The 24,171-nt window shown below is 46.3% G+C and overlaps 1 protein-coding gene across 1 annotated transcript in view; it reads left to right on the top strand.

The window, feature by feature from the left end:
- LOC144792285 (acyl-CoA dehydrogenase family member 11-like) overlaps nucleotides 1-24,171 on the top strand; it is a 574,298-nt gene that overhangs the window by 172,890 nt on the left and 377,237 nt on the right. Inside the window, exon 4 of the mRNA XM_078667230.1 lies at nucleotides 8,613-8,712. Coding sequence (XP_078523356.1) covers nucleotides 8,613-8,712 — 100 coding nt within the window. The remainder of the gene's footprint in view (nucleotides 1-8,612; nucleotides 8,713-24,171) is intronic.

Genomic DNA, 24,171 nt, shown 5'->3' with positions numbered 1-24,171 from the left:
GGATTTCAGAACAGGCGTGATGTGAGAAGATTTGGGCAGCCGATGGATAATTCGAGCAGCCTGGTTCTGAATGGCCTGCAATCGGCGCAGGTCGTAGGCCGGGATGCCCACGTAGAGACTATTCCCGTAATTGAGACGGGAGAGAATCATTGCTAGCATAATAAGTTTGAGGGCATCGGTGGAAAAGAAACGGGACACTTTCCGAATAATACGGAGGGAAAGAAAGCATGAAGAAACAACAGAGCTAATCTGGGCACGCATGGAGAGGTCCCCACTGACTTTAATGCCCAAGGTCTTTGCCGAGGCCGCTGGTATGGGCGGAGGGCCAAAGATGGGGGGCCAAAAGGCAGACGACCACGGGGAGATGGAATGGCCAGTCAGGACCAACTCCGTCTTTTCCAGATTAAGCTTAAGTTGGTTACAGTTCATCCACTCCGAGATGAAAACAAGAGTGGAATGAAATTTAGGTAGGGAGTGCAAGGGGGAGGAAAGGTCAAAAACAAGCTGGAGGTCATCCGCATAATTATATACGGAGACCCCCATGTCAAGGAGGGAAAGGATAAGGGGAAGAATGTAAAGATTAAAAAGAAGAGGGGACAAGGAAGAACCTTGGGGGACCCCACAGGGGACTAAGCGGGTTGGGGCAATGTGGCCAGAAAGATGGACAGCCTGAATCCGTCCATTAAGAAAGGAGGCGAGCCAAGAGAGAGCGGTTCCCCGAACGCCCGCTGCGCTGATACGGCCGAGAAGGATGGAATGGTCGACCGTGTCAAACGCAGCGGACAGATCAAGGAGCACCAAGGCTTGAGGCAAGTTGGAGTCCGCCTTACTCTTGAGCTCGATTCAGAAAAGGGGGTGGTGATGAACAGAGTGTCCGAATTAAGCAGACCACTCTTACCCAGTCCAAAGATCAGGGCTTGATCCATCACCGTTATTTAGCTCACTGCCCCATCCCAGCTCAGAACCTGGCTATATGCAAATTAGTCTGTCCCTGGCCCAGTGCATCATGGGAACAGGGCAGAGCAAACTACCAAGCCAATTCTTCACCAGAAAGGAGACAAGCTACCGGGGACCGGTTTCTGGCATTTCAGCCTCGTCGGCCCGGCTTGCTTGAATCCTGATGGAGCAGTGAGCAAGGGACTCATGTCTGAGTATACCCTGCCACACCTATAGTGGCCAAAAACGATTCAGAAAAGGGGGTGGTGATGAACAGTGTGTCCGAATTAAGCAGACCACTCTTACCCAGTCCAAAGATCAGGGCTTGATCCATCACCGTTATTTAGCTCACTGCCCCATCCCAGCTCAGAACCTGGCTATATGCAAATTAGTCTGTCCCTGGCCCAGTGCATCATGGGAACAGGGCAGACCAAACTACCAAGCCAATTCTTCACCAGAAAGGAGACAAGCTACCGGGGACCGGTTTCTGGCATTTCAGCCTAGTCGGCCCGGCTTGCTTGAATCCTGATGGAGCAGTGAGCAAGGGACTCATGTCTGAGTATACCCTGCCACACCTATAGTGGCCAAAAACGATTCAGAAAAGGGGGTGGTGATGAACAGAGTGTCCGAATTAAGCAGACCACTCTTACCCAGTCCAAAGATCAGGGCTTGATCCATCACCGTTATTTAGCTCACTGCCCCATCCCAGCTCAGAACCTGGCTATATGCAAATTAGTCTGTCCCTGGCCCAGTGCATCATGGGAACAGGGCAGACCAAACTACCAAGCCAATTCTTCACCAGAAAGGAGACAAGCTACCGGGGACCGGTTTCTGGCATTTCAGCCTCGTCGGCCCGGCTTGCTTGAATCCTGATGGAGCAGTGAGCAAGGGACTCATGTCTGAGTATACCCTGCCACACCTATAGTGGCCAAAAACGATTCAGAAAAGGGGGTGGTGATGAACAGAGTGTCCGAATTAAGCAGACCACTCTTACCCAGTCCAAAGATCAGGGCTTGATCCATCACCGTTATTTAGCTCACTGCCCCATCCCAGCTCAGAACCTGGCTATATGCAAATTAGTCTGTCCCTGGCCCAGTGCATCATGGGAACAGGGCAGACCAAACTACCAAGCCAATTCTTCACCAGAAAGGAGACAAGCTACCGGGGACCGGTTTCTGGCATTTCAGCCTCGTCGGCCCGGCTTGCTTGAATCCTGATGGAGCAGTGAGCAAGGGACTCATGTCTGAGTATACCCTGCCACACCTATAGTGGCCAAAAACGTGGAAGGGTGTACTCAGATGTGAGTCCCTTGCTCATTGCACCATCAGGATTCAAGCAAGCCGGGCCGACGACGCCTGAAATGGCAGAAACCGGTCCCCGGAAGCTTGTTTCCTTCCCAGTATAAGAATTGGCTTGGTAGTTTGGTTTGCCCTGTTCCCATCATGCACTGGGACAGGAACAGACTAATTTGCATATAGCCAAGTTCTGAGCTGGGATGGTGCAGTGAGCTAAAAAACGGTGATGGATCAAGCCCTGATCTTTGGACTGGGTAAGAGTGGTCTGCTTAATTCAGGCACTCTGTTCATCACCACCCCCTTTTCTGAATCATTTTGTCCACCATAAGCGTGGAAGGGTATACTCAGATGTGAGTCCCTTGCTCATTGCACCATCAGGATTCAAGCAAGCCGGGCCGACAACGCCTGAAATGGCAGAAACCGGTCCCCGGAAGCTTGTTTCCTTCCCAGTATAAGAATTGGCTTGGTAGTTTGGTTTGCCCTGTTCCCATCATGCACTGGGACAGGAACAGACTAATTTGCATATAGCCAAGTTCTGAGCTGGGATGGTGCAGTGAGCTAAAAAACGGTGATGGATCAAGCCCTGATCTTTGGACTGGGTAAGAGTGGTCTGCTTAATTCAGGCACTCTGTTCATCACCACCCCCTTTTCTGAATTACTCTTGAGCTCGTCTAGGACGGACAGGACCACTGACTCGGTAGAGTGGGCTGGACGAAAACCCGCTTGGTGGGAGGCCAAGAGAAGGTTATCCTCAATGAAGGAGGAGAGACAAGAGGTAATGTAGCTCTCCAATATCTTTCCAAGGTAAGGGAGAAGGGAAATGGGTCTGAAATTGGAAGGAAGGGAGGGGTCTGCACTAGGCTTTTTTAAGATGGGGCGAACTATTGCTGATTTGAAAAACTGCGGGACCAGACCTGCAAGCTACAACAGCATTTCCTGACACTCATTCTAGTCGCTCCAACTTGGGCCAGACAACCGTGGTACACCACGCTGCTGCAAATGTCTGTGGTGCCACACCAAAAACTAAATCTATCTCCACGCCTATAAACGCAGAACCATGGAGAGATCAGACACCCGGACCCAGCTCAGCTCAACCTAGCGATCTGGCTCCTGAGGTCATAGAGTTTGGTTACCTCAACCTTCCTCCACAAGGCTTGACGTCCCACTACCAGAGCATGTTATGCTGCTAAGTGGAAACGCTTTGTCATATACTGCCAAAACAACCAAATAGATCCCTTAGACGTGTCTATCCAACACATCATAGGATATCTATTACACCTTCAAAAGTGTAACTTAGCCTATACGTCTATCAGACTACACCTTGCTGCCATTGCAGCATACTTACAAAACAGACACCTGTCTCTTTTTAGAGTACCAGCTATTAAAGCTTTCATGGAAGGACTCAAAAGAATAATTACTCCCAGAATGCCACCAGCACCAGTGTGGAACCTGAACATTGTTCTTACAAGGTTAATGGGTCCTCCCTTTGAACCATTACATAAATGCGAATTGCAATTCCTAACTTGGAAAGTAGCTTTCCTGGTAGCAATTACTTCTCTTAGAAGGGTTAGTGAAGAAAACAAGTTACTTACCTGTAACTTTGGTTCCCCAGTATTGGTAAGTTTCATAGATTTCCATGCTTTTGTATCATTCCCCGTCGTCGGAATGGGAGTCTCGGTAACAAAATAACATAGCAGTAGGTTCAAAAGAGAAAGAAAAAGGCCTAGGCCTCATTCCCTTTTGTATCATATCTGTCTCTTTTTGTAAAAGAGACCAAACTTAGGCATCACCCAATCAGAAGAGCCTCACCCCTTAGAACCCTCCTGAAGGAACCTCAAAGCCTCAGATTTTCGTAGCCGTTGTGTAACAGTCACCATATCTGCTGAAGGCTGAGCTTTCCTCTGGGAGGTGGGTGGGCGCATGGGAATCTATGAAAGTTACCAATACTGGGGAACCAAAGTTACAGGTAAGTAACTTGTTTTCTTGCCCCAGGATTGGAACTTTCAAAAATTCCCATGCTTTTGTATCAGAGTAGCAAGCAGTTAGCAATAAAAAAACATATTTTGTGGCATAAATATACCTTGTAATAGCCACCAATACATGAAGATACAAAATGTGCAGAATAAGGAAGGTGGGATAGAAAGGAAAGCTCACCAATTAGTGGAAGAGGTTCCTCAGGACTGCCTGGCCCACGGCCGTGTCTTCCTGTTGCAAGGATTCCAAGCAGTAATGCTTTGTAAAGGTGTGCACGCTGCTCCAAGTTGCAGCTCTGCAAATGTCTTTGATGTGCACTCCCGCGAAGAGAGCTGTTGAAGAAGCCACTGATCTAGTGGAATGCGCTCTAACCTTGCTGGTCAGTGGCCTACCCGCAGCAGCATGGCAATGTAGAATGGCACTTGTAATCCACCTCACAATACCCTGTTTTGATAGAGGGAGGCCTTTGCAAGGACCACCAAAGGCAATGAACAATTGAGAGGATTTACGGAATCCCTTGGTGCGATCCAAATAAAATTTTAAGCACCGTTTTATATCCACAGAATGCAGTGACCTCTCCGCTGGTGTAGTAGGGTGAGGAAAGAAAGCTTTGAGAATAACCGGCTCATTTAAGTGGAAGTCCGAGGGCACCTTGGGTATGAACTTTGGGTTAGTTCTCAAGATTACTGTATTCCTTTTGAACTGCTCTTGGATCTTGAGATCGTGAGAGCCTGCAACTCCCCAATGCGTCTTGCTGATGTGAGAGCAAGAAAAAGAGCCAATTTCCAAGAAAGGAATTTCATGTCTGATCGATGTATTGGTTTAAATGGGCCCTTCATGAGTTGTGTGAGGGCCAAATTCAATTGGCAAGTAGGAGGCGGAGGCCTCACCGGGGGGGTAGACACGGAACAATCCTTTGAGAAACTGTTTAACTATCCTGGAAGATCAAAGCGAAGGTCCAGACTCAGAACGTCTGTACCTAGAAATTGCTGCCAAATTAACTTTACAGAGCGCGGGGGGTTGATAGCGAGGTCGGGGTGACTCACAGGTGACCAGCAGAGTATGAAATGGCCGTGATGTCTAAAATGGTTGCTGCTTACGCGCAGGTAAAGGCCTTCGCTAAGCAAGATGGCGCCGGCAATGTTCATATTTGTCGTTTTATTTTCTACAGAGTTAGATCGCCCTACTGGCATTTGGCAGATTTACCCACCACAGACATACTAGGTTAGGTAGCACTAGGTAGGAGTTCAATAAATTATAGTACTTCTATGCCAGCATATATTCACGGTTATAGCACAAGGATTGTACTGTTTATCTTTTTCACCATTCTCATAATGCTAATTACGCTATTCTGTTTCCTTTTATGGATAATTGCAGCACATGTCTTTTATGCAAGAATCACAATGCTTCAATAAATATTGAATCGCTGCTAGTTATTTCTTGTGCATCTTTTTGGGTATGCAAAAGCAACCAAAAAAAAAAAAGTTTGAGATCTGTTACCACGATTTCCTTTGGGAGTCAGGGTTGTCATGTTCTGAGGTTGCATAATCCATTTTATACCTGGTCAGGTTAGAGGTGCAGATGGTGCACTATGAGCTACCATGACTTATGCCAACATATCCTGAAGGTATACTCCAAATCAGTCTTGCACAATCTGGCCATTTATGTTGTCTAACAAATGCACAGTTTTACTTAGGAAAGTATAAGCCGTACAACATGGCGCCCCAACGCTCTAGTTTGGGTTCTTATCTAATGGATCACACGAGTAGTTTTCTTTTCTATACCCAAAGAACCCTACTCACCTCTTAACCAGAGACGTCCGTAGTGTTGGGGAAGAATCCTCCTTAGCTGAGTAGGCAACCCCTATGTATCCGCTGTAGGTTGTTCAAGCCTGAACCTTTAAAAGGATCACCCCATAGTGGTACCCTCTCTGAATTCTACATATTCATATGGCTGACGAAGACGAAGGAGCAATTAACATACTAGCAAATTGCAGATATGCTGTTACTAACGTGCTCCAACAACATGGTCTGCCCCTTGCGGGTGGAGACTTTACCTTCACGGTTGACGCCAACAAAGCATTCCGGACAGAGGTATTTTATTCATGGGTTACATTCCCAGCACTTGCACAAGAGTTTATAATACTTAAACAGTAGCTGCAGTTCTACATAACTTACGAAGCACTAGAAATGCCTCTTCCTTAACAAGAACACCAAAATTGGCTTGAAGGCACCCTACCACACACTCCAGATGAAGCTAGACTAGGTCCCCTTAGCAATAAGGGAGCAACATGGCCAGTCTTAGCCGGTTACACACCATAATTAGACATAACAAATCTGACCGCACTGCATCTTTATCCACTGTGCACAGGACTAGTCCACATATAAAGATGTTAGACACAGTTCGTAATGCAAACAATGACAGCACATCCTGCGAGGGCTGCTAAAGCTGCACATTCACAATTGGCTACAGTTGGAATTAGTCCAGTAACAATAAATGCAGTAATGGGTAAAATTCCCACTAGACAGGAGGATATTTCGTTCTGGATTGCACAAAAAACGAATCCGCTTGAAGCAGTGTTTTCCCATAGGGGACTCCAGGGAAGAGATTGAATTCTCACAGTATGCTTGCCAGTTGGGGTGGCTTTCTCAGTGGAAGACTGCGGCACTTGGGGTACTGTCTTTGCTGCAATATCTACCAGCACACATGGTACACCCTCGTTATCTGTTTTGCCAGATGTGCTTAAACAGAGTACGGGGCAGCCCCTGCCCTGGATTCGGGGATGAAACTGATGGGAAAGTTTGCAGCAGTATCCACCATTATGTTAAGCCTCATTATCTTGGTGAAGCCTCAGTGGCCAGAGAGAGAGCCCAGTGGGGAATGCCGAGAACTCGTACACTTCTTGAGCCTACATACCAGAGGAATCTCCTCTGTGGCAGGAAAATTGGAGTCCTCCTTCAGACCCAACCTTACCATTCAGTCGCCCAGTAAAAGCATGTCCAGCAATATATGGAACCCTGCAATCTTGAAATGACTGTACACCAGTAATTCATTTACGTCTCTTAGGTTTATCACTGGACATTGACTCTTGTCCTTCTTTTCTGCCAGGAAAAGATTGCTCAAGAACGCGTGTGGGTGTAAAAGGGAGGGGACAATCACTTACTTGTCCAGGATAGTGGCTCCCTCTTGGATGATGGGTTTTGGTCTTGTTGTTTGAATTAGGAGTTCTGTAGAACTTAATCTGAAACCTTGAGACTGTTTGCAGAATAGGATGTTCATTTACAGTCTTAAACATTTGAGTAGAGTAGGTAGCCCGTCCCCTGAAAAGTGTTGATGAAGGTTAAATGTTAGTAAATACATCGACCAGCTGAAGGGGAAGTTTCCCAGAGTTCGTAGATCAGCACCTGTTTTGGAGCATATATTCTACATAACTCATTTGGCCATTTTTGAACCAATGTATGATGCAAAACTGATCTGAAAAGTAACATTTCACAAGCCAGTGGAGATGAACCTTCTCAGGAGTCCTCCTTCCTATGGATGTGTTGAGAGACTCCAGAAGAATAGTTCTGTTTACTGGGACTCCTTACTGGCGAGCCCGTTTCCCATTCCTTTACTACAGTATAGTTGCTAATGAGAGGGCTATGGAAAAAAAGACACAATCTACCCAGGGCAAACAAGCTACAGCACACAGTGCAGAGAAAGCAAATCACATGATCTGTTCACCAAAGAAGACACTTGTTTCCTAAAGCTGGGGCCAATGATAAACTTTCTATTAGAACATAATTGAAACTTTAATTGCCACCTTAGGATAACGGTGCCTTAGCCTTTGGGCTCTTAGAGTACTTGTATGCAACCTGGATAGATGCTCCTTGTGTCTTCTTCATACATTAGTGCCTGACTGCTTTGTTGAATAAGGCCACCTAGGATGGGACTCTAGTAACTTGACATGTTGAACCTATGAAGTAATTTGTTCTTAAAAGTTTTGCTTATTCATTTGTCTTTAACAATATTATGTTGTGATTTTTAGAAAGAAATGTATTGTTGGTTATGCTGTTGCACAATTTCGTTTGAAATTTAATTAGCTAAAAGGGTTTTCAAATTTGAATTTTAGTAGATTTCATTATAAAAATCACAATATGTTGCCTTGATATCAGTAGTTTCTTTATGAAATTTTTCTTAAAAATAGAGACAGCTCTCCTAAAACGTGTTCCTGGATCCCACACAAAGATGGGCCAGTCTATTTATGAATTTAATGAAGATTCTGCTTCTGGATACTTAAATGTACTAGTATTTTATGTCCCTGCTCTGGATACCTACTTTGTAGACCCAGTAAAAAAAATTGTATTCAGCTTTGTGTTAATTTACTGCTTTGCCTTTCCTTGTTCTGAGAATGTTTTTCTCTTTTAGTCGAGTATATCAGGTGGCTAAGATGTACCTCTACGCACCATCTTCAGGCCTGTTCAGCTGCCCGCTTGCCATGACTGATGGAGCTGCGAAAGTAATTGAGGTAAAAGTTGCAGCAGGTATTATGGTTACTGATGTGAGAGTGGCCTGTGTTCATTATATTTGCTACATTGAAAAAGTCACTTAAGGCAAATAAATTTGACCCTTGAGCTGACGTCTCACCAGAAATGTGCTTCTTGCAGAAAACCCAACTAAATTGTTATGCAGTTCAATGGTTTACTTACTGTGAAAATGCTGCTTTTTTGCCACTTTGAAGCTGCATGCATAAATAAAGGAGGTGATGATTGCAGTTTGGCTACAGTTTGCCAAATATTTTGGCTAATATAAGAAAGATAACTACTCAATAGGCAGCAATACACAGAAATACAGTGGGGCTGAATTAGTACAGTGGAAGTCCAATATTAGTGGCTAAAAACAGTACTGGCGTGGTGAAACACCCCTGCACTAAAATACACATAATTCCCAGGAGCTCTGCCACATCTCCCATTTTGAGGCTGCCTTTGGGTGTTTGTACTGAGAGTGGATCCAGCTCAGAGTATTCCTTTGTGACAGACGTTGCTGCCCTCCCAGTAATCCAGCATCCAAAATACAGAGTCCACATTGGACTTGGATCCCCCTGACTGCATAGGATTTCAGATTGTGGCAGTCCTAGTATGAACACCGCTGCTTTGGGCACTGGTGACCCTGAGCCAAATTGGAATGTCATCTAGTCTTTTGATGTAGCAGTAACTGCCGAAACTGCAGGTACACCCTTGCCCACCTCCACACTCCAGCTTCTCTCGCCGCCCTTCCAGCCAACAGAGTACCCGACTGACTCAGCTGCATCCTCCTAAACATGCGCTCCTTCCACAAACACGCCACAGAAATCAGGGACCTCCTCAATGCCGTCTCGCTCAACATCGCCTTCCTCGCGGAAACCTGGACTGACCCCCGCTCTGGCTCAGACGTCTCCACTGCCATCCCCGACGGCTACAAAATCACCCGCAAGGACCGTGCCGACCGACCAGGAGGAGGCATCGCCATCATTCACAAGAACACCCTCTGCCTGACGAATCACTCTAATGACCCAACGACGACCATGGAACATCTCCATTTCCAGATCCAGACCAACCCCAACATCACCCCCTGGGCACCCTCCTCCAAAGCCCTCCCAGCCCTGATGCCATCGTAGACCTCATCACACCCATACCGACAACATCCTACTCTGCAACCTCCACTTCCCCCTAGACAACCCCAGCGACCAGAACACTGCATACCTTCTGGAGAACCTTGTGAACATCGGACTCAAGCAGCTAGTCACCACTTTGACCAACGCTGCCGAAGGCACGCTTAATCCAGTTTTCTCCACCAGCTGAAATATCACCTACAGCCACACCTCTGAACTCCTTTGGACTGACCACCACTGCGTGCACTTCACCTTCACCACACCCAACGTACACCACTGCCGTCACTGCCCCCTCGTCGTAGCTGGAACAAGGTCACAGAAGAATATCTCACTGCAGTCCCTCAGCACTACCACACCAGCGACATCAGCAGGCACTATTACCTCAGCATGCAACCTCCACCAATGGATCTCTGTTGCAACGTCATCCTGTGCCCTGGGCACCCCCCAACTTTTTGCTGACTGGTACTGGTGATAACTCACTCTGACACTGGGCTCTGCCTAACCAATCCCAGGGCCAGTGCTATGCAGAATACACTTAGAATACAGTGAAAACACCTATGTACGTTAGGGTACACTAAGGGTTGGGGTACCCCTGTGATTTGCATGACCTACCCCACAGGGCCCTAGTACATATTAGGGCAGGGGGATTGAAACTACCTAACCGTCTCTAGTATATAATAGGGCATGGCATAGAGGCCAGCAGACCTTTCTGCACTTGCATGTGTGCACTTCTGAAGCCTGAGGTATTTTTAAGTTTAAATTTCTTTATTGTGGTTTAAAGGCGCAACACAGGCACATATTAGCATATAGTCAGTTATCATTCATTAAAGCTTCGGTGAATGCATTCACAGTCAGCGATTCCAAAGACTGAAACTCGACAGTTGGTACATCATCAAATAGTGTTACATCCAATTACTTATCCAACTAAGAAAACAGTCCCCATAAACACCCCCCACCTCCCAACCGGCCCCCTCCCCGCCCTTTCCCCGTGTTCCATGTCTACTGCCTAATACTTCTAAGTTCATCTGCAATTCTCTTTCCCCTTCAGGTCGTCCCCTGAGCTTCGGTGAGGTGCAACAGCCTCAGGTATCTGGGGCATGTAATTTCTCTAAATTCCGTAACCAGTAGCAACAGAAAGGGCTGCCAGAGTTCGTTGTATTTGGGTCCCTCCCCCGCCAGGGTGAGCGTCAGCTTTTCCATTCCTAGGACGTGCCACAGACGATGTAACCAGTCTGTGAATGTCGGGGCATTGGAAGTACGCCAATGTATGAGTATATTCTGTGTTGCAGACCCCAACGCTATTGCTATCTGCCTACCTCTACGGGATCACAGCGGATACATCAAAGGATTGGGGAGGCCAAGCAGAACATACGCTGGGAAGCGCGGGAGCTCTATCTCAAAATGCTTATCCACTTCATCTAAGGCCTGAGTCCAGTATGCCCGGACATGCTCCCACTCCCACAATAAGTGTACTAGGGTGCCCATTTGTCCACAACCCCGCCAGCAGTGCGCCTCTTGTGTTTTATCCATCGCGTGTATACCCTCGGGTGTAGTACCAGTATGTGACTACCTTCATGAGGGTTTCGGTGAGCCCCATATGGTATGCGGAATGTCGGGCCCTGTAGTATATGTTATCCCACTCTTTCTGGCTTAGACTCTTCCGATCTCCCTCTCCCACCTCGCCTTGCTAGGATTATAGGTGTGCGTTAGGCGCCCTTGTAGCATCTTATACAAGTCAGAAATGAGTTTCTTGTCAGATGTGCGTGTGAGTAGCCACCTCTCATAAGGGAACAGGAGTCTATTTGCATTGGAGCGGACGTTGGGTTTAGGCGCCCAGTGCCTTACTTGTAAATATCGGAGTCTTTCCGTCTCTGGGAGCCCATATGTCTGCCTCAACTGAGGAAAAGGAAGGACCCCTTCAGCACTGTAGACATGGTATAGGACGCGACATCCGGCAGGCCCCCATCGTGCAAAGGCCGTAGAGTTCGTGCCAGGAGTAAATTCCAGGTTATCCTGTAGTGGGGTTAGTGGGGCTGGAAAGAACGTGAGCTCGTGCTTGAGGTTAGTAGCGTCCCACACCTTCAGGGGAACCCGTGTAATATACGAGACGTACAGATTAGATGGTGTATGGGCTTTATGTAGAAATGGAATGTCCTGTAGAGGTTGCGCTGCCACCGCCTGGTCTTGAAAGAGCCAGTGCTTCTCTGACTCCCACCGGCTTCACTCTACCAAATACCGTAGATGAGCGGCTTGAAAATAGAGGTGGAGATCCGGTATTCCCAGCCCACCCCCCTCTGGGGCAAGCATCGACAACCCCCGTCGCATCCGCGGCTTCCGCCAATTCCAGATGAATTGTGCAAGTTCGGCTTGTGTCTGGCGTATCCATCCCGCTGGTGGCCGGAGAGGGATGGCTCGGAAGAGATAAAGTATCTGGGGTAAAATGGACATTTTGACCGCCGCGATTTTACCAAGCCATGAAATAGGGTAATGTTTCCATCTGCCGAGTTCTCGGCGGATCCTCTGACTCAGAAGGGTATAGTTGGTGTTGACCACCTCAGGGAGTGAAGAGGCCAGTTGGATCCCCAGATATGGTGTTGGGTTCGTTGCCCATTGGAGAGGAAGCAAGTTCTGCAGGTGCTCCCGGGTAGATTTAGACAGTGAGAGATCGAGGGCAACCGATTTGTCCGTATCCACCTTGAAACCTGCCGCTCGTGCAAAAGCGTCCAAGTCTGCCATACAGGCTGGCAGAGCAGTTCCCGGGTTGGTAAGAGAGATCAATACATCGTCCGCGTAAAGGCAGATCGTGTGGACATACCCGCCGAACTTTATTCCAGTAATGGCTGGGTTCTCCCTCAGTCTCGCAGCCAGCGGTTCCATATAGAGGGCAAAGAGGAGGGGCGACAGAGGGCTCCCCTGCCTCGTGCCTCTTTCAATGGGAAAGCGAGCTTGAGAATATATGTACGGAATTTCTCTCCCATCCCCGTGCGTTCTAGTACCTGCGCTAAATACGGCAAGTGAACGCTTTCTCAGCTTCGATAGTGAGCATCATATATTCTCCTGGGACCCACGTGGCCTTCTCGATGAGGTGGAGAACCCTTTTGGTGTTGTCTGATGTCTGGCGTTCGGGAATGAATCCCGCCTGATCCGGGTCTATAAGCCCCGACATGAGTGGGCCAAGGCGCGCCGCCAGTATGCTAGGGTATAATTTCAGGTCAATATTGAGGAGAGATATCGGGCGGTAAGCTCCACAATTACTTTTATCTTTCCCGGGTTTGGGGATGACTGCAATTGACGCCTCCAGGAGGTCACTCGGAATAGCCCCTGGGTCGGCGAACAAGTTAAACAGACTGGTGAGCAAGGGGGCCAAGGTGGCACAGAATGCCTTATAGTATAGTATGCCTTAGCCGGTTTCAGACGGGAGATGGCCGCGATGACCTCCTCTGTGCGTATGTCCCTATTGAGGTGGTCGGCTTGGGTTTGGGTGTGAACTGGCAAAGTGACCAAGTCTAAAAAGGTATTCCCATCCGTGCCGTCTAGTGGGACTCCAGTGTAGAGGGTGGCATAAAAATCTCGGAATGCCTCGGCTATCGCATTATCCTCTGTATCTAGATCGAGCACTGCTATCTGACTGCGAGCGGCCTTAAGGTTTTTCCATACTCTTGGTGCGCCTGTCCTCTGATGTATCCTCTCTAACTCTTTAGTTTGTTGCGTCAATTCTTCCCTCTTACTCTTGCGCTCAGCATTATCTGCCACCGCAATGGCAATGAACTCCCCCCGCACTACCGCTTTTAGCGCAGCCCACTGCGTTGCCAGGGTGGTGTCTGAATTCGTGTTATGTTAGAGGTACTCAGTAATGGAATGCTGTATGGGTTTAACCACATCTGTCCGATGAAGGGTCGGGTCCCGTAGGCGCCACACTCTGGAGGGTAGAGTTCTAGGTGGAAGCGTGAGGGTAGCAATGACCGGCGAATGGTCCGACAGGGAGGCCGCCCCTATCTCAACTCCAGACGTAAGTGCACGGACTGATGCAGACGCTAAGAAATGGTCCAGTCTCACATATGTCTTGTCTGCGTTGGAGTAATATGAGTATTCTCGCTCATGTGGATGCAGGTCGCGCCAAAGATCACAGAGGCCTAAGTCGCTAATGCGGGTGATCCCCACCTTAGAAATAGCGCCAGTCTGGTGAAAACGTTGACATGACCTGTCGTTATGATTATCAAAAACCAGGTTCAGATTCCCCCCAAGATTAAGTGCCTATTTGTCGTGTCTGTAGCTTTCACGAGGGCCTCGTGTAAGAATCTTTCCTGGCCTTCGTTAGGAGCGTAGATAGCGCTAATGGTAAAAGTCAGGCCGTTAATAGCAAAACGATAGATCAATAGCCTCCTTTTGACCTCTGCTTCTCTCTGTAAAACCTCACCCCGGAACCGCTGAGCCACTAAAATCGCCACTCCCGCTGTTTTAGTGGGACTAGAGAAAAAAAATTGGGTGGGGAATTTCGGGGATCGCAGGCGATGGCAGTACCTTGCTAAAAGGTGAGTTTCTTGTAGGAGGCAAATGTCCGCCTGCATATTTTCTAGGCATGACAGGACCGCTCTGCGCTTTACCGGGTTATTAAGACCCCTCACATTCAGGGTCACGATGTTAAGCGTGGTGGCCGGCATAATAGGTACTAACAAGGACGGAAAAGCACAGGCCCCAGAAAGCATCTACCGTATGGGGAGGCCTAGGGGCAGGAGCCCTGCGGGAATGTAGTGCAGTCAAGAACCCAGGGGCGCCCGTTGCTTCAGAAAGTCTAAGAGTCGCGCAGCCAGAGTCCCCCAGCTTACCCGGTGGACGTGGAACGTACCTCCCCTCCATCCCAATCCCAGAAACCAACCCCCCTCCCCCTTCAACCAGAAATCCACCAACAGGAAACATGAAATTAAACAGTCCATAGTCCATCATCCTCATAGGTGATTGGTAATAGTATAGCACAGGGAAATGCAATCCAGTCAATTCACTCCCCCCTCCCGCCGACGACCTGGCGAAAATAACTAACCACCCCCAGCCTCAAGGGGTAAGAGCGGAACATTCAACTTGGTTGAGGCGAGGCAAAATCAGAAGCTACTGCTGCCACTGCTACTCGCTGGCCGTCTTTGATCTCGGCCGCTGGGGGTTTCTTGACACAACGTCTTCTGCCTTGCTGACACCATTGCTGACACCATTGGGATACCGAGGCCTATCATAGACACCACAGAAAGCGGCCGGCCCCTTGTGGGTTGTAGGCGTAACGCAGTGTAACACCTCTCCTTCTCTGCAGAGCATTAACAAATTGCATGTAATACTCGAACATGCGGCTGGCCCTGGATAGGGTTGTAGGCTTAACGCGGTGTATTCCTGATCCTGTGATCTGCGATTTCCCTCTTCCTTTGAAAATGAAAACAGATTTGGAAAAAAAAAATGGTGTCTGTGCGTGTATGTAGATAACTTCCCTTCACTAACTGCAGTGAAATCCGCAAAAATACCACAAGCACAAACTAGAATATCGAGCAATTCTAAAGCATAAAAAGACTTGACAGTGTATTAAAATGAAGAATGATGCACAGGCATGTCTTGTAGGTAAAAGTAGTATATATATATATTTTTTTCATTTAATTAAACTTTATTCGGTTCTCAGAATAAAAACCATAATAGTTAAATTTTATCATTATAAAAACATAACCGAAGAAATATACACGTTCAGAGGAGTACAATTGGCCCGTAAATCAATCAGAAGTTTAAGGAATAATGTACATCACATTATTATAATAAAATCCATTCTTCAAAATACACTACAACCAGGACAGTTATGAATCCAGACATTTCCTGTACCTTAAGGAGCATTTTAAAAAACCAACAGTAAGCGGAATATGTTCAGGCTTTAAAAGTTGCAAATAGAAAAGAGCAGGACGAACCTGCGAAAAGTTTAGCTTTTTTAAAAGGGATTTTAAAAACAACCTCCGGGGGGCTTCATAAAAATGACAAAGTGTAGCAGGTCCTGTGGAGACACTTTGCCGCAGCCACAGGGTGCTAAAACTTGGCCTTTGTGGCTCCCCTTAGGTATTGCTAATAAAAGATGGGAGTAATCCAGTCTAAACCTGACATGCAGGAATCTTTCATGCATTGACAAAGGCCACATGAGATATGGCTCCATAGCGAGAGAAGTTCTAACCATTAGATGTTTACAGACACCACTTTTCAACAGTTCCTGCTCCTCGCGTTTGATCTGCTTGCGCGTTGCGAAAGATTCCTTCACAACGGCCACGTCTGCCTTGGTAATGCGGTCAGGTGTTAAAAAGTGGTCCAAACGGCCCAGCTCGCTAAAACACCCCTTTAGGTAATTAAGCCATGATGTTGCAGGCATGTGGTCCAAGCTCAAGGACTCTTTCAATATTTTAGTAAGGACAAGATCTTTATTTAGCCAGCTTTTCAGACAGAAAAGCAATGGGCGCAAACCCAGGGTGTCACTGATGTATGTTAGACCAGTTTCTTCATGAACCGATAGGTTCGCTGCCCCTTGCGGGACCCCCAGCAACTGTTTTAAAAAGCTGTTTTCGGTCACCTGGATCCCTTCCACTCTGGTGTATCCCCACAGCTCGCTCCCATAAGTGGCTATGGATACACTCCTGGCTTGGTAGATTTTCAGCATTACAGCCACAGGGCGGTTGCCCATTTTCGCTGAGAAGCTGAGAATCGCTGTGTTACACCTAGACACCTCCCCTCTCTTCTTAATTAGGGCATCCCAGTTCAGACGATCATCTGTTAGGACACCAAGATAAGAAAAGGTGGGGGATATTGGTACTCTCGCTTCGTTTACCATAAAGGGATACTGGCGCTGTGGGCGGGGCCCTACCTGCATTATATATGATTTTGCATTATTTATGGCCAAGTCTCTCTCTGCCATAAACCCACGAAATGAATCGAGCAGGATTTGCAGGCTTTTGGGGGAACGTGCCAGGAGAACTGCGTCGTCTGCGTATAGCAAGACGGGCAGTCCCCTGCATCCCACGTACGGAAAATCAGCCCCTGTTTCCTGCAGGGTCCGGTCCAGATCATTAATGTATAAGTTAAAAAGAAAGGGGGCTAAAATACACCCTTGGCGTACCCCCCTTTCTGTATTAAAATCCCTTATGACCCTTAGGTCTTCAGAGCACCTAATATATGCCCTGGTGTCTCTGTGTAGGTCCCTCAGGAAGTCCACCAAGTTAGCTTCAACCCCCATGGCCTCCATGGACTGCCACAGCCTTTCCCAATTAACACAATCGAAGGCACAGGACAGGTCCATGAAGGCCATGTAGATCGTTCCCTGGCGGGCAATGGTGTACTTTCCGAGGGTGAGGTAAAGATTGACACATTGTGCCACAGTTGAGCATCCTGGGCGAAACCCAAACTGCACGTCGGAAATGATCTTGTTCTCTTCCGCCCAGGTGCTCAATCTGTTCAGCACTACTCCTCCCACAACTTTTACCACGGAATCAATGAGGGAGATTGGTCTATAATTTGTGGTGCAGTTGCGATCTCCCTTCTTAAAAACTGGTACTATTGTGGACGTTCCCCAAGATTCCGGGCACCCAACCCTAGCTGCCGAGTTCAACACAGCCACCAATACTGACGCCCACAGCGAGGGGTTAGATTTAAAAAGGTCAGGAGGGAGGCTGTCAGGGCATGGGGCCTTCTCGCAGGTGAGGTTGGTGATACCATCCTCCACTTCTTTTTTTTTTTTTTTGTGTAAATTTCTTTATTGCGTTTACATTGAGAACAGCAAGATAAAATAACAGTCCCGCTCAGTATCCCCCCACCCCCCATCTGACATTGCTGACTTCCTCTGCGTGCACGGTATCATTGCATCCTTCTAATTAGTATATACACAGCCATTTAGCCAACAACCCATAGCAGGGCAGGCGGCGCTTCACCATAATTGCAAATTATACTTCTGTTGAGGGACATTTTGCACAGTCCGCAATAGCAATACAAAGGGAACACTTTGAGCCCCAGCCCCAGTCACATCCGTCTTTATAGCACACAGTGCACTATCACTCTGCAGCCCCTTCGGTTCCCTCTCTGTTCCCCAAGTAAATTTGATACAGGCCCCAGAAGTTCTTAGGTCTGCTAGTGGGGGGCTGTAGTTCACTATAATTTTCAGATTGAGTGCAGCAATAGAGCATGTCGCGTGCCCTGCGCTTAGGAGTGTGCAATGGGCCTCTCATCCAGCAACAAGCCAGCAACCGGCGGGCCACGAGCAGACCCATGTCTACCAGACGTCTGATCGCCTTTGGCAGCTTCATGGTGTATCCTAATAGAGCCACCAGGGGGTCAGGTGTGATGACAACCTCCGTCAGCTTGCTAATATCAGCGAATATTTTTCCCCAAAAATCCCAGACGCCAGGGCACTGCCAAGCGAGGTGAAGGAAGTCTGCATCTGGGGCGCTGCACCTCTCGCAATGAGCAGAATCCCTCAGGCCATATCTGCAGAGTCTAGCTGGGGTGTAGTACACCCGATTTTAGGAATTTGAAGTGAACCAGTCTATGTCTGCCATTGAGTGATACTTTCGTAGTGATAGTACAGCAATATCGCCAAGTGTCATCGTCCATTACAGTGTCTAAATCAGTCTGCCATGCTAATCGTGCCTTAGTGTATGTTTGTTGTGTGGTCGCTTGCTTTAGTTTGTATAGATTGGACAACAGCTTCCGGGGAGAGGCAGTTTTAAGGACATATGTGAGCTCAGGAGCCTCAGGGGGCTCTGCCATGTCCCCGCCCAGCAGGTCACTCAGAGCGCGGCGCACCCTGTGGTACTGGAATCGTGTCAGGAGTGAGGGCATGTCACGGGTCCCCAGGGCTTGTTCCCATGTCTTTGCAACCCCGTCAATGAATAGGTCACCTGCCGTTTTTATGTTCAGTTTCTGTAAGGCAGTAACTACTCCCTTTTCCTTAAGCGGGGGCAACCATCTGGCCCAGTCTACTGGCATCTCCGGCGAGTATAGCAGCACACCGTTTTGCATCTGAAAGAGACTATGCCATGCATGATTCGTGGCTGTTACAGATTCCAATATGCCTGTTCTGCGATCAAGCGATTGGAAGATCGTATGTGGGAGTGAGTTAGGGCTAGCAAAGAGAGTCTCCATGCGGTATGTTCCGGTCCCCATGTAGCCAAGTGTGTAGATGTGATGCCTGAGCTACACGGTAATATGCCTCCAAATCCGGGGCTCCGAGCCCCCCCATTGAATATGGCATAGTGAGTATCGTCCATCGGACACGTGGTTGTCCGCCCGCCCAGGCCAGCTTGGTCATCTGCTGCTGCAGCCGTGCAAAGAATGATTTGGGGAGAACCATCGGATGGTCATGAACAGAAACAAAAATCTGGGAAGCACTACCATTTTCATTATTGATATACGTCCCATTAAAGACAACGGAAGGGTACTCCAGGTTATTACGTCGTCTTCTAACTTACTGACAGCAGTACCATAGTTAGCTCTAAAGAGGATTTCCGCATCCGTGTGTAACTGAATCCTCAGATAACGGACCGTATCTGTGGTCCTCTAGAGCGGATATTTCATTGACGTTGGCTGAGTGATCGGTGTCAGTGGAAAAGCCAGCGATTTGGTCCAATTGACCTTCAAGCCAGAGAGTGCCCCAAAACGAACCACCTCCCTGAGCACCGATGATAGGTTGTTATCAGGGTCGCGTACATACAGCAGGGTGTCGTCTGCGTACATTGACACTATAATCTTATAGCCCGGGAATCCTATGCCCTCATTTCCGTGGTATTCTCGCAGAGCGCACGCCAGTGGTTCAGTCACCAGGGCATATAGGAGGGGCAAGAGTGGGCACCCTTGCCTAGTACCTCTACTGATGGGAAAAGAGTCCGAGACCAGGTCTCCCATGCGGAGCCGAGCCCGTGGATCATGATATAGTGCCCCAATCATCTGTAGAAACGGCTGCCCTAGACCCATACGCTGCAGTACCATACGCATGAAAGGCCACTCCACCGAGTCAAAGGCTTTTTCCATATCCAGAAATACAGCCAGTGCTTTCCTATCTTGTCTCACATGCTGAATCGTGCCCAGGACCGTAAGTATATTGTAGACTAGGTTCTTACCAGGGATAAATCCTGCCTGCTCCAGGGCTACCAGACGATCAGCAAGGAGCGCCAAACTGGTGGCCAAGACCTTGGCGAACAGTTTGGTATCGACATTCAGGAGTGATAGAGGTCTATATGAGCTGCACTCATCATGAGGCTTTCCCGGCTTCAGTATTGTAACCAGGAGTGCCTCCCTCATAGAGTGTGGCATGCTGCCCTCCACGCATATGTCATCGAAGAGAGCCGACAGGTGCGGGAGTAGTTGATTCTTAAAGGCTTTGTAGAAGCCCGCCGTAAGTCCGTCTGCTCCCGGAGCGCTGCCCGACCTCATGCCGGCCAGCGCTTCAAGGAGTTCTTCCTTTTCTATAGGATGCATGTAGTAAAGAGGAGACAAATCCAAGTAGAAAATCCAGGATTTATTGAATTGCAGCACAGTACTTCTACTCTCCAGGTAAAATCCAGTAAATCTGACTCAAGTACATTTCATAATTACACAATTCTAAATAGAACTCCTCTACAGTGTGCATGTGCAATAGCAAAGATACATTCTATTAAAAGGGAAATATACATGTGAAAGGACTATAATTTTAAAAGGGAAATAATTCTAAGTCAGAATTCAACACATCTTTCCCCTAAAGAAAATAAGTAACAACTAAAAATTAACTGAAATCAAAATTATACAAATGAACATTTTAAATTGATTTCCTATAATAATTTTGATCCACTATTAGAGCACTAAGATGTACACTTAGATACCCTTCTAACATTCCATCTCTTACCATCTTGTGTAACAATGCTATTTTGATAAACCTTCACAATTTTCATTGGTTTGCCATACTTTGTCTCACCTTTGGTAATATAACCAGGTTTCCGAATTCTAACAACATCACCCACCGTAAATGCAGGTTGTTTGACTTTCATTCGAGAATCATAATCACATTTGCATTTGCTTTGTTTAAGTTCTACTTTCTCAGCAACATCCTTGATATTCACATCAACCATGTGATAACCAACACTCTTTTTAAACCACCAAGGACACAAATTAGATACAGGATCCCTACCCTTTAATAGACGGAAAGGTGAAACTTCTGTTGTGGCATGTGGTGTTATACGGTACAACCATAACTTTTCTCTCAATTTTTCTTTCCACATTCCCCCAAACTTTCGTGCCTATATTATATCTTGTTTGAGAATCCTGTTATATCTCTCAACTTGTCCATTACCCTGCGGTTCATACAAAGCAGTAGTACAATGTTTTATACCATATGAACGCAAGAATTCCGACATCTCCAAAGACTTGAACTGTACCCCGTTATCAGATACAACACTTTCTAGGAAACCTCTTGAAAAAATTTCTCTCAAGAAAAGAATAACACTTTCAGTGTTAGGATGAGGTACAAGTTTGACCTCAGGCCACTTGGAATGATAATCTACAGCAACAATTGCAAATCTACACTCCTGTGGTAAAAAATTAAATGGACCAGCAATGTCAATCCCTAACTTCTGCCATGGATGATCTGGCCATTTCACAGGTGTCAAAGGTGCTGGATCACACTTACACATTTTATCACTTTCAATACACTCAGGACACTCTCTAACAAACCTATCTACAAACTTATCAACTCCTGGCCACCAAAAATTTGACCTAATTAATCTTTTCATGGACGACATTCCCATGTAGCATTCATGACTCATTTGCAAAATAATACTCCTTACAGAGAATGGTGGAATACATTTTCCAGCTCTGAATAATAAATCTCCCTCTATGGCCAATTCATCAGCAACATTGAAAAAAGGCATAATATCAGCAGGTATTAGATCCTTAGAAGGCCAACCCAAATTGACAAATTCTCTCACTTTACATAAGACAACATCTTCACTCATGCTTTTCATCCACAAATCTTCCGATATCACACTGAACTTCTCAGATAACTTTTCAGTTATACTGACCACCACTTCTTCATCCCTATCACCATTGACACTGGGACACGGTAACCTTGACAAACAATATGTAGTTACATTTAGTTTACCCGGCACATATTCTATGTCAAAATTGTATTCCTGCAGTCGCGGCATCAATCTAGCAATCCGAGCAGTTGCACGTAAACCTCCACCTGGTGAGAGAATACTCACCAAAGGTTTATGATCAGTATGTATCAAAAACCTTGCACCCCAAATATAATTCCGGAAATGCTCAACTGCCCACACACATCCTAACAATTCCTTTTCAATCACCGCGTATCGTCTCTCAGTCAGATTTAAAGACCTAGATGCAAATGCAACATTCCAATCTTCTTTACCTGAACGTTGTGAAAACACACATCCCAGACCATAAAGACTGGCGTTTAAGTGTAGGAGCTGACACCATATCAAGCTTTATACTGTCAAAAGCATTTTGTTGTCTAGTACCCCACAAAAATTCAACATCCTTTCTAGTTAACTCCCTTAACGGCTCCATTTTAGTTGCAAAACCAATGATGAACTTACTATAATACTCACAGAGTCCTAAAAATGATAGTAGTTTATCTTTGCAATCTGGTGCAGGAGCTTTCAATATAGCATCGACCAATGATTTCTTGGAGGCAACACCATTCTTAGAAACAGTATGTCCTAAATACTCTAGAGTCTTTTGAAAAACTTACACTTCTTACTCTTAATAGTAAGACAAAACTTAGTCAACATTTTACACACATTTCTAAGATGTTCCATATGTATCTCATCACTCTTAGAAAACATGAGAATGTCATCCTGAAAACACTTTACATAGTTTCCCATGTCCTTAAATATATGATGCATCGATCTCTGGAAAACTGAGGCTGCCGATGCTAATCCAAACGGCATCCGTTTGAACTGATACAAACCTTGCGGCGTAATGAATGCTGTGAGATGACGTGACTCTTCTGCTAATACAACTTGGTGGTACGCAGACCTCAGATCCAGAGTAGAAAACACAACAGCTTCACCAAGCATACTCACTACTTCGTTAATATTCGGTAGCGGATGACAATCTACCAGAATATTAGCATTAAGAGCCCTCAAATCTATGCAGAGTCTTAGGGATTTATCGGGCTTGCGTGCCAAACCTACTGGGGAAACCCATTCTGAGGATTCTATCTCTTCTATAACATCATTTTTTAACATTTCATCAAGTGCACCATTCAGCTCTTCTCCGACATTTAACGGTACTGGTCTAAGCTTTTGCACAATGGGTTCAGCTCGTTGTTTGAGTTTGATGACATGGGTGAAACCCCTTAACATACCTAACTCTTCTGAAAATACCTCAGGGAACTCACTGGACAGCAACTTCCAAGCATTATCTTTCTCTATACAAATAATTCTCTTATCCGAAACACAATCATCTTGCAAAACCATAACAGGATCTTTGCTACGTGGATTCAACATGATGTTAAGTTTGAATTGATCACGCCAACCTAGAACATTTACCCCTTTTACAACAACATACAACTTGATGTAAGCAGATTTATCTTTAAAATAAATGGTGGAAGCAATGTAACCAATGAAATCTATGTTAGAACCATTGAAACCCTGTGCCATTACATCAGGAGAACTTAAATCACTCTTGGCAATTTTGGATTCGTACTTCTCATCAAAATAATCTTCTGTTATAATAGTCCAAGGAGACCCGGAATCAGCCATAAGCTCTAGTTCAACATCTTTAAATCTAACTATATATTTAGGAGAGTCTAAAACATCTTCCTAAAGTGACCCTAAACTAACTAAAGATACAATCATACCTCTTTCTTTAAGGAATTCATCAGACGTAACATGCTCACACCTGGATAAAGTGGACCCTAAATCTGTGTCTTCTCTCACACAAGAAACTTCGCCTTTTTTAAAATAACTACTTTTGTCCCCAACCTTCTTCTTGTCTTCCCTGCAAGCTTTCGAAAAATGACCAATTCTCCCTCACTTATTGCATTCTTTTCCTAATGCAGGACAAAACTTGAAGGAAGCTACATGATTGTAACTCCCACATCTGTAACATACAACACGATTGCGTGATACATTTCTATAAGTTTGAAAACTTTTTGTAACGTTGTTCATCGCACACACTTCTTCACTTAGCTTATCATTTTTTTCACCTCTACTATTCGTTTCTTCAATAGTTTTCATCCATTTGTTAGATTGCTCACAAGCTTTAGCGGTGGAAATGCTTTCCAACAAAGTAGGATTACCTAAAATCCACAACTGTTCTTGTTTTTTTTTGCATTTAACATTA

The sequence above is a fragment of the Lissotriton helveticus genome, chromosome 11 (assembly GCF_964261635.1).
Source record: "Lissotriton helveticus chromosome 11, aLisHel1.1, whole genome shotgun sequence".
Taxonomy (NCBI): Eukaryota; Metazoa; Chordata; class Amphibia; order Caudata; family Salamandridae; genus Lissotriton; species Lissotriton helveticus.
This window is presented reverse-complemented; position numbering and strand designations above follow the sequence as displayed.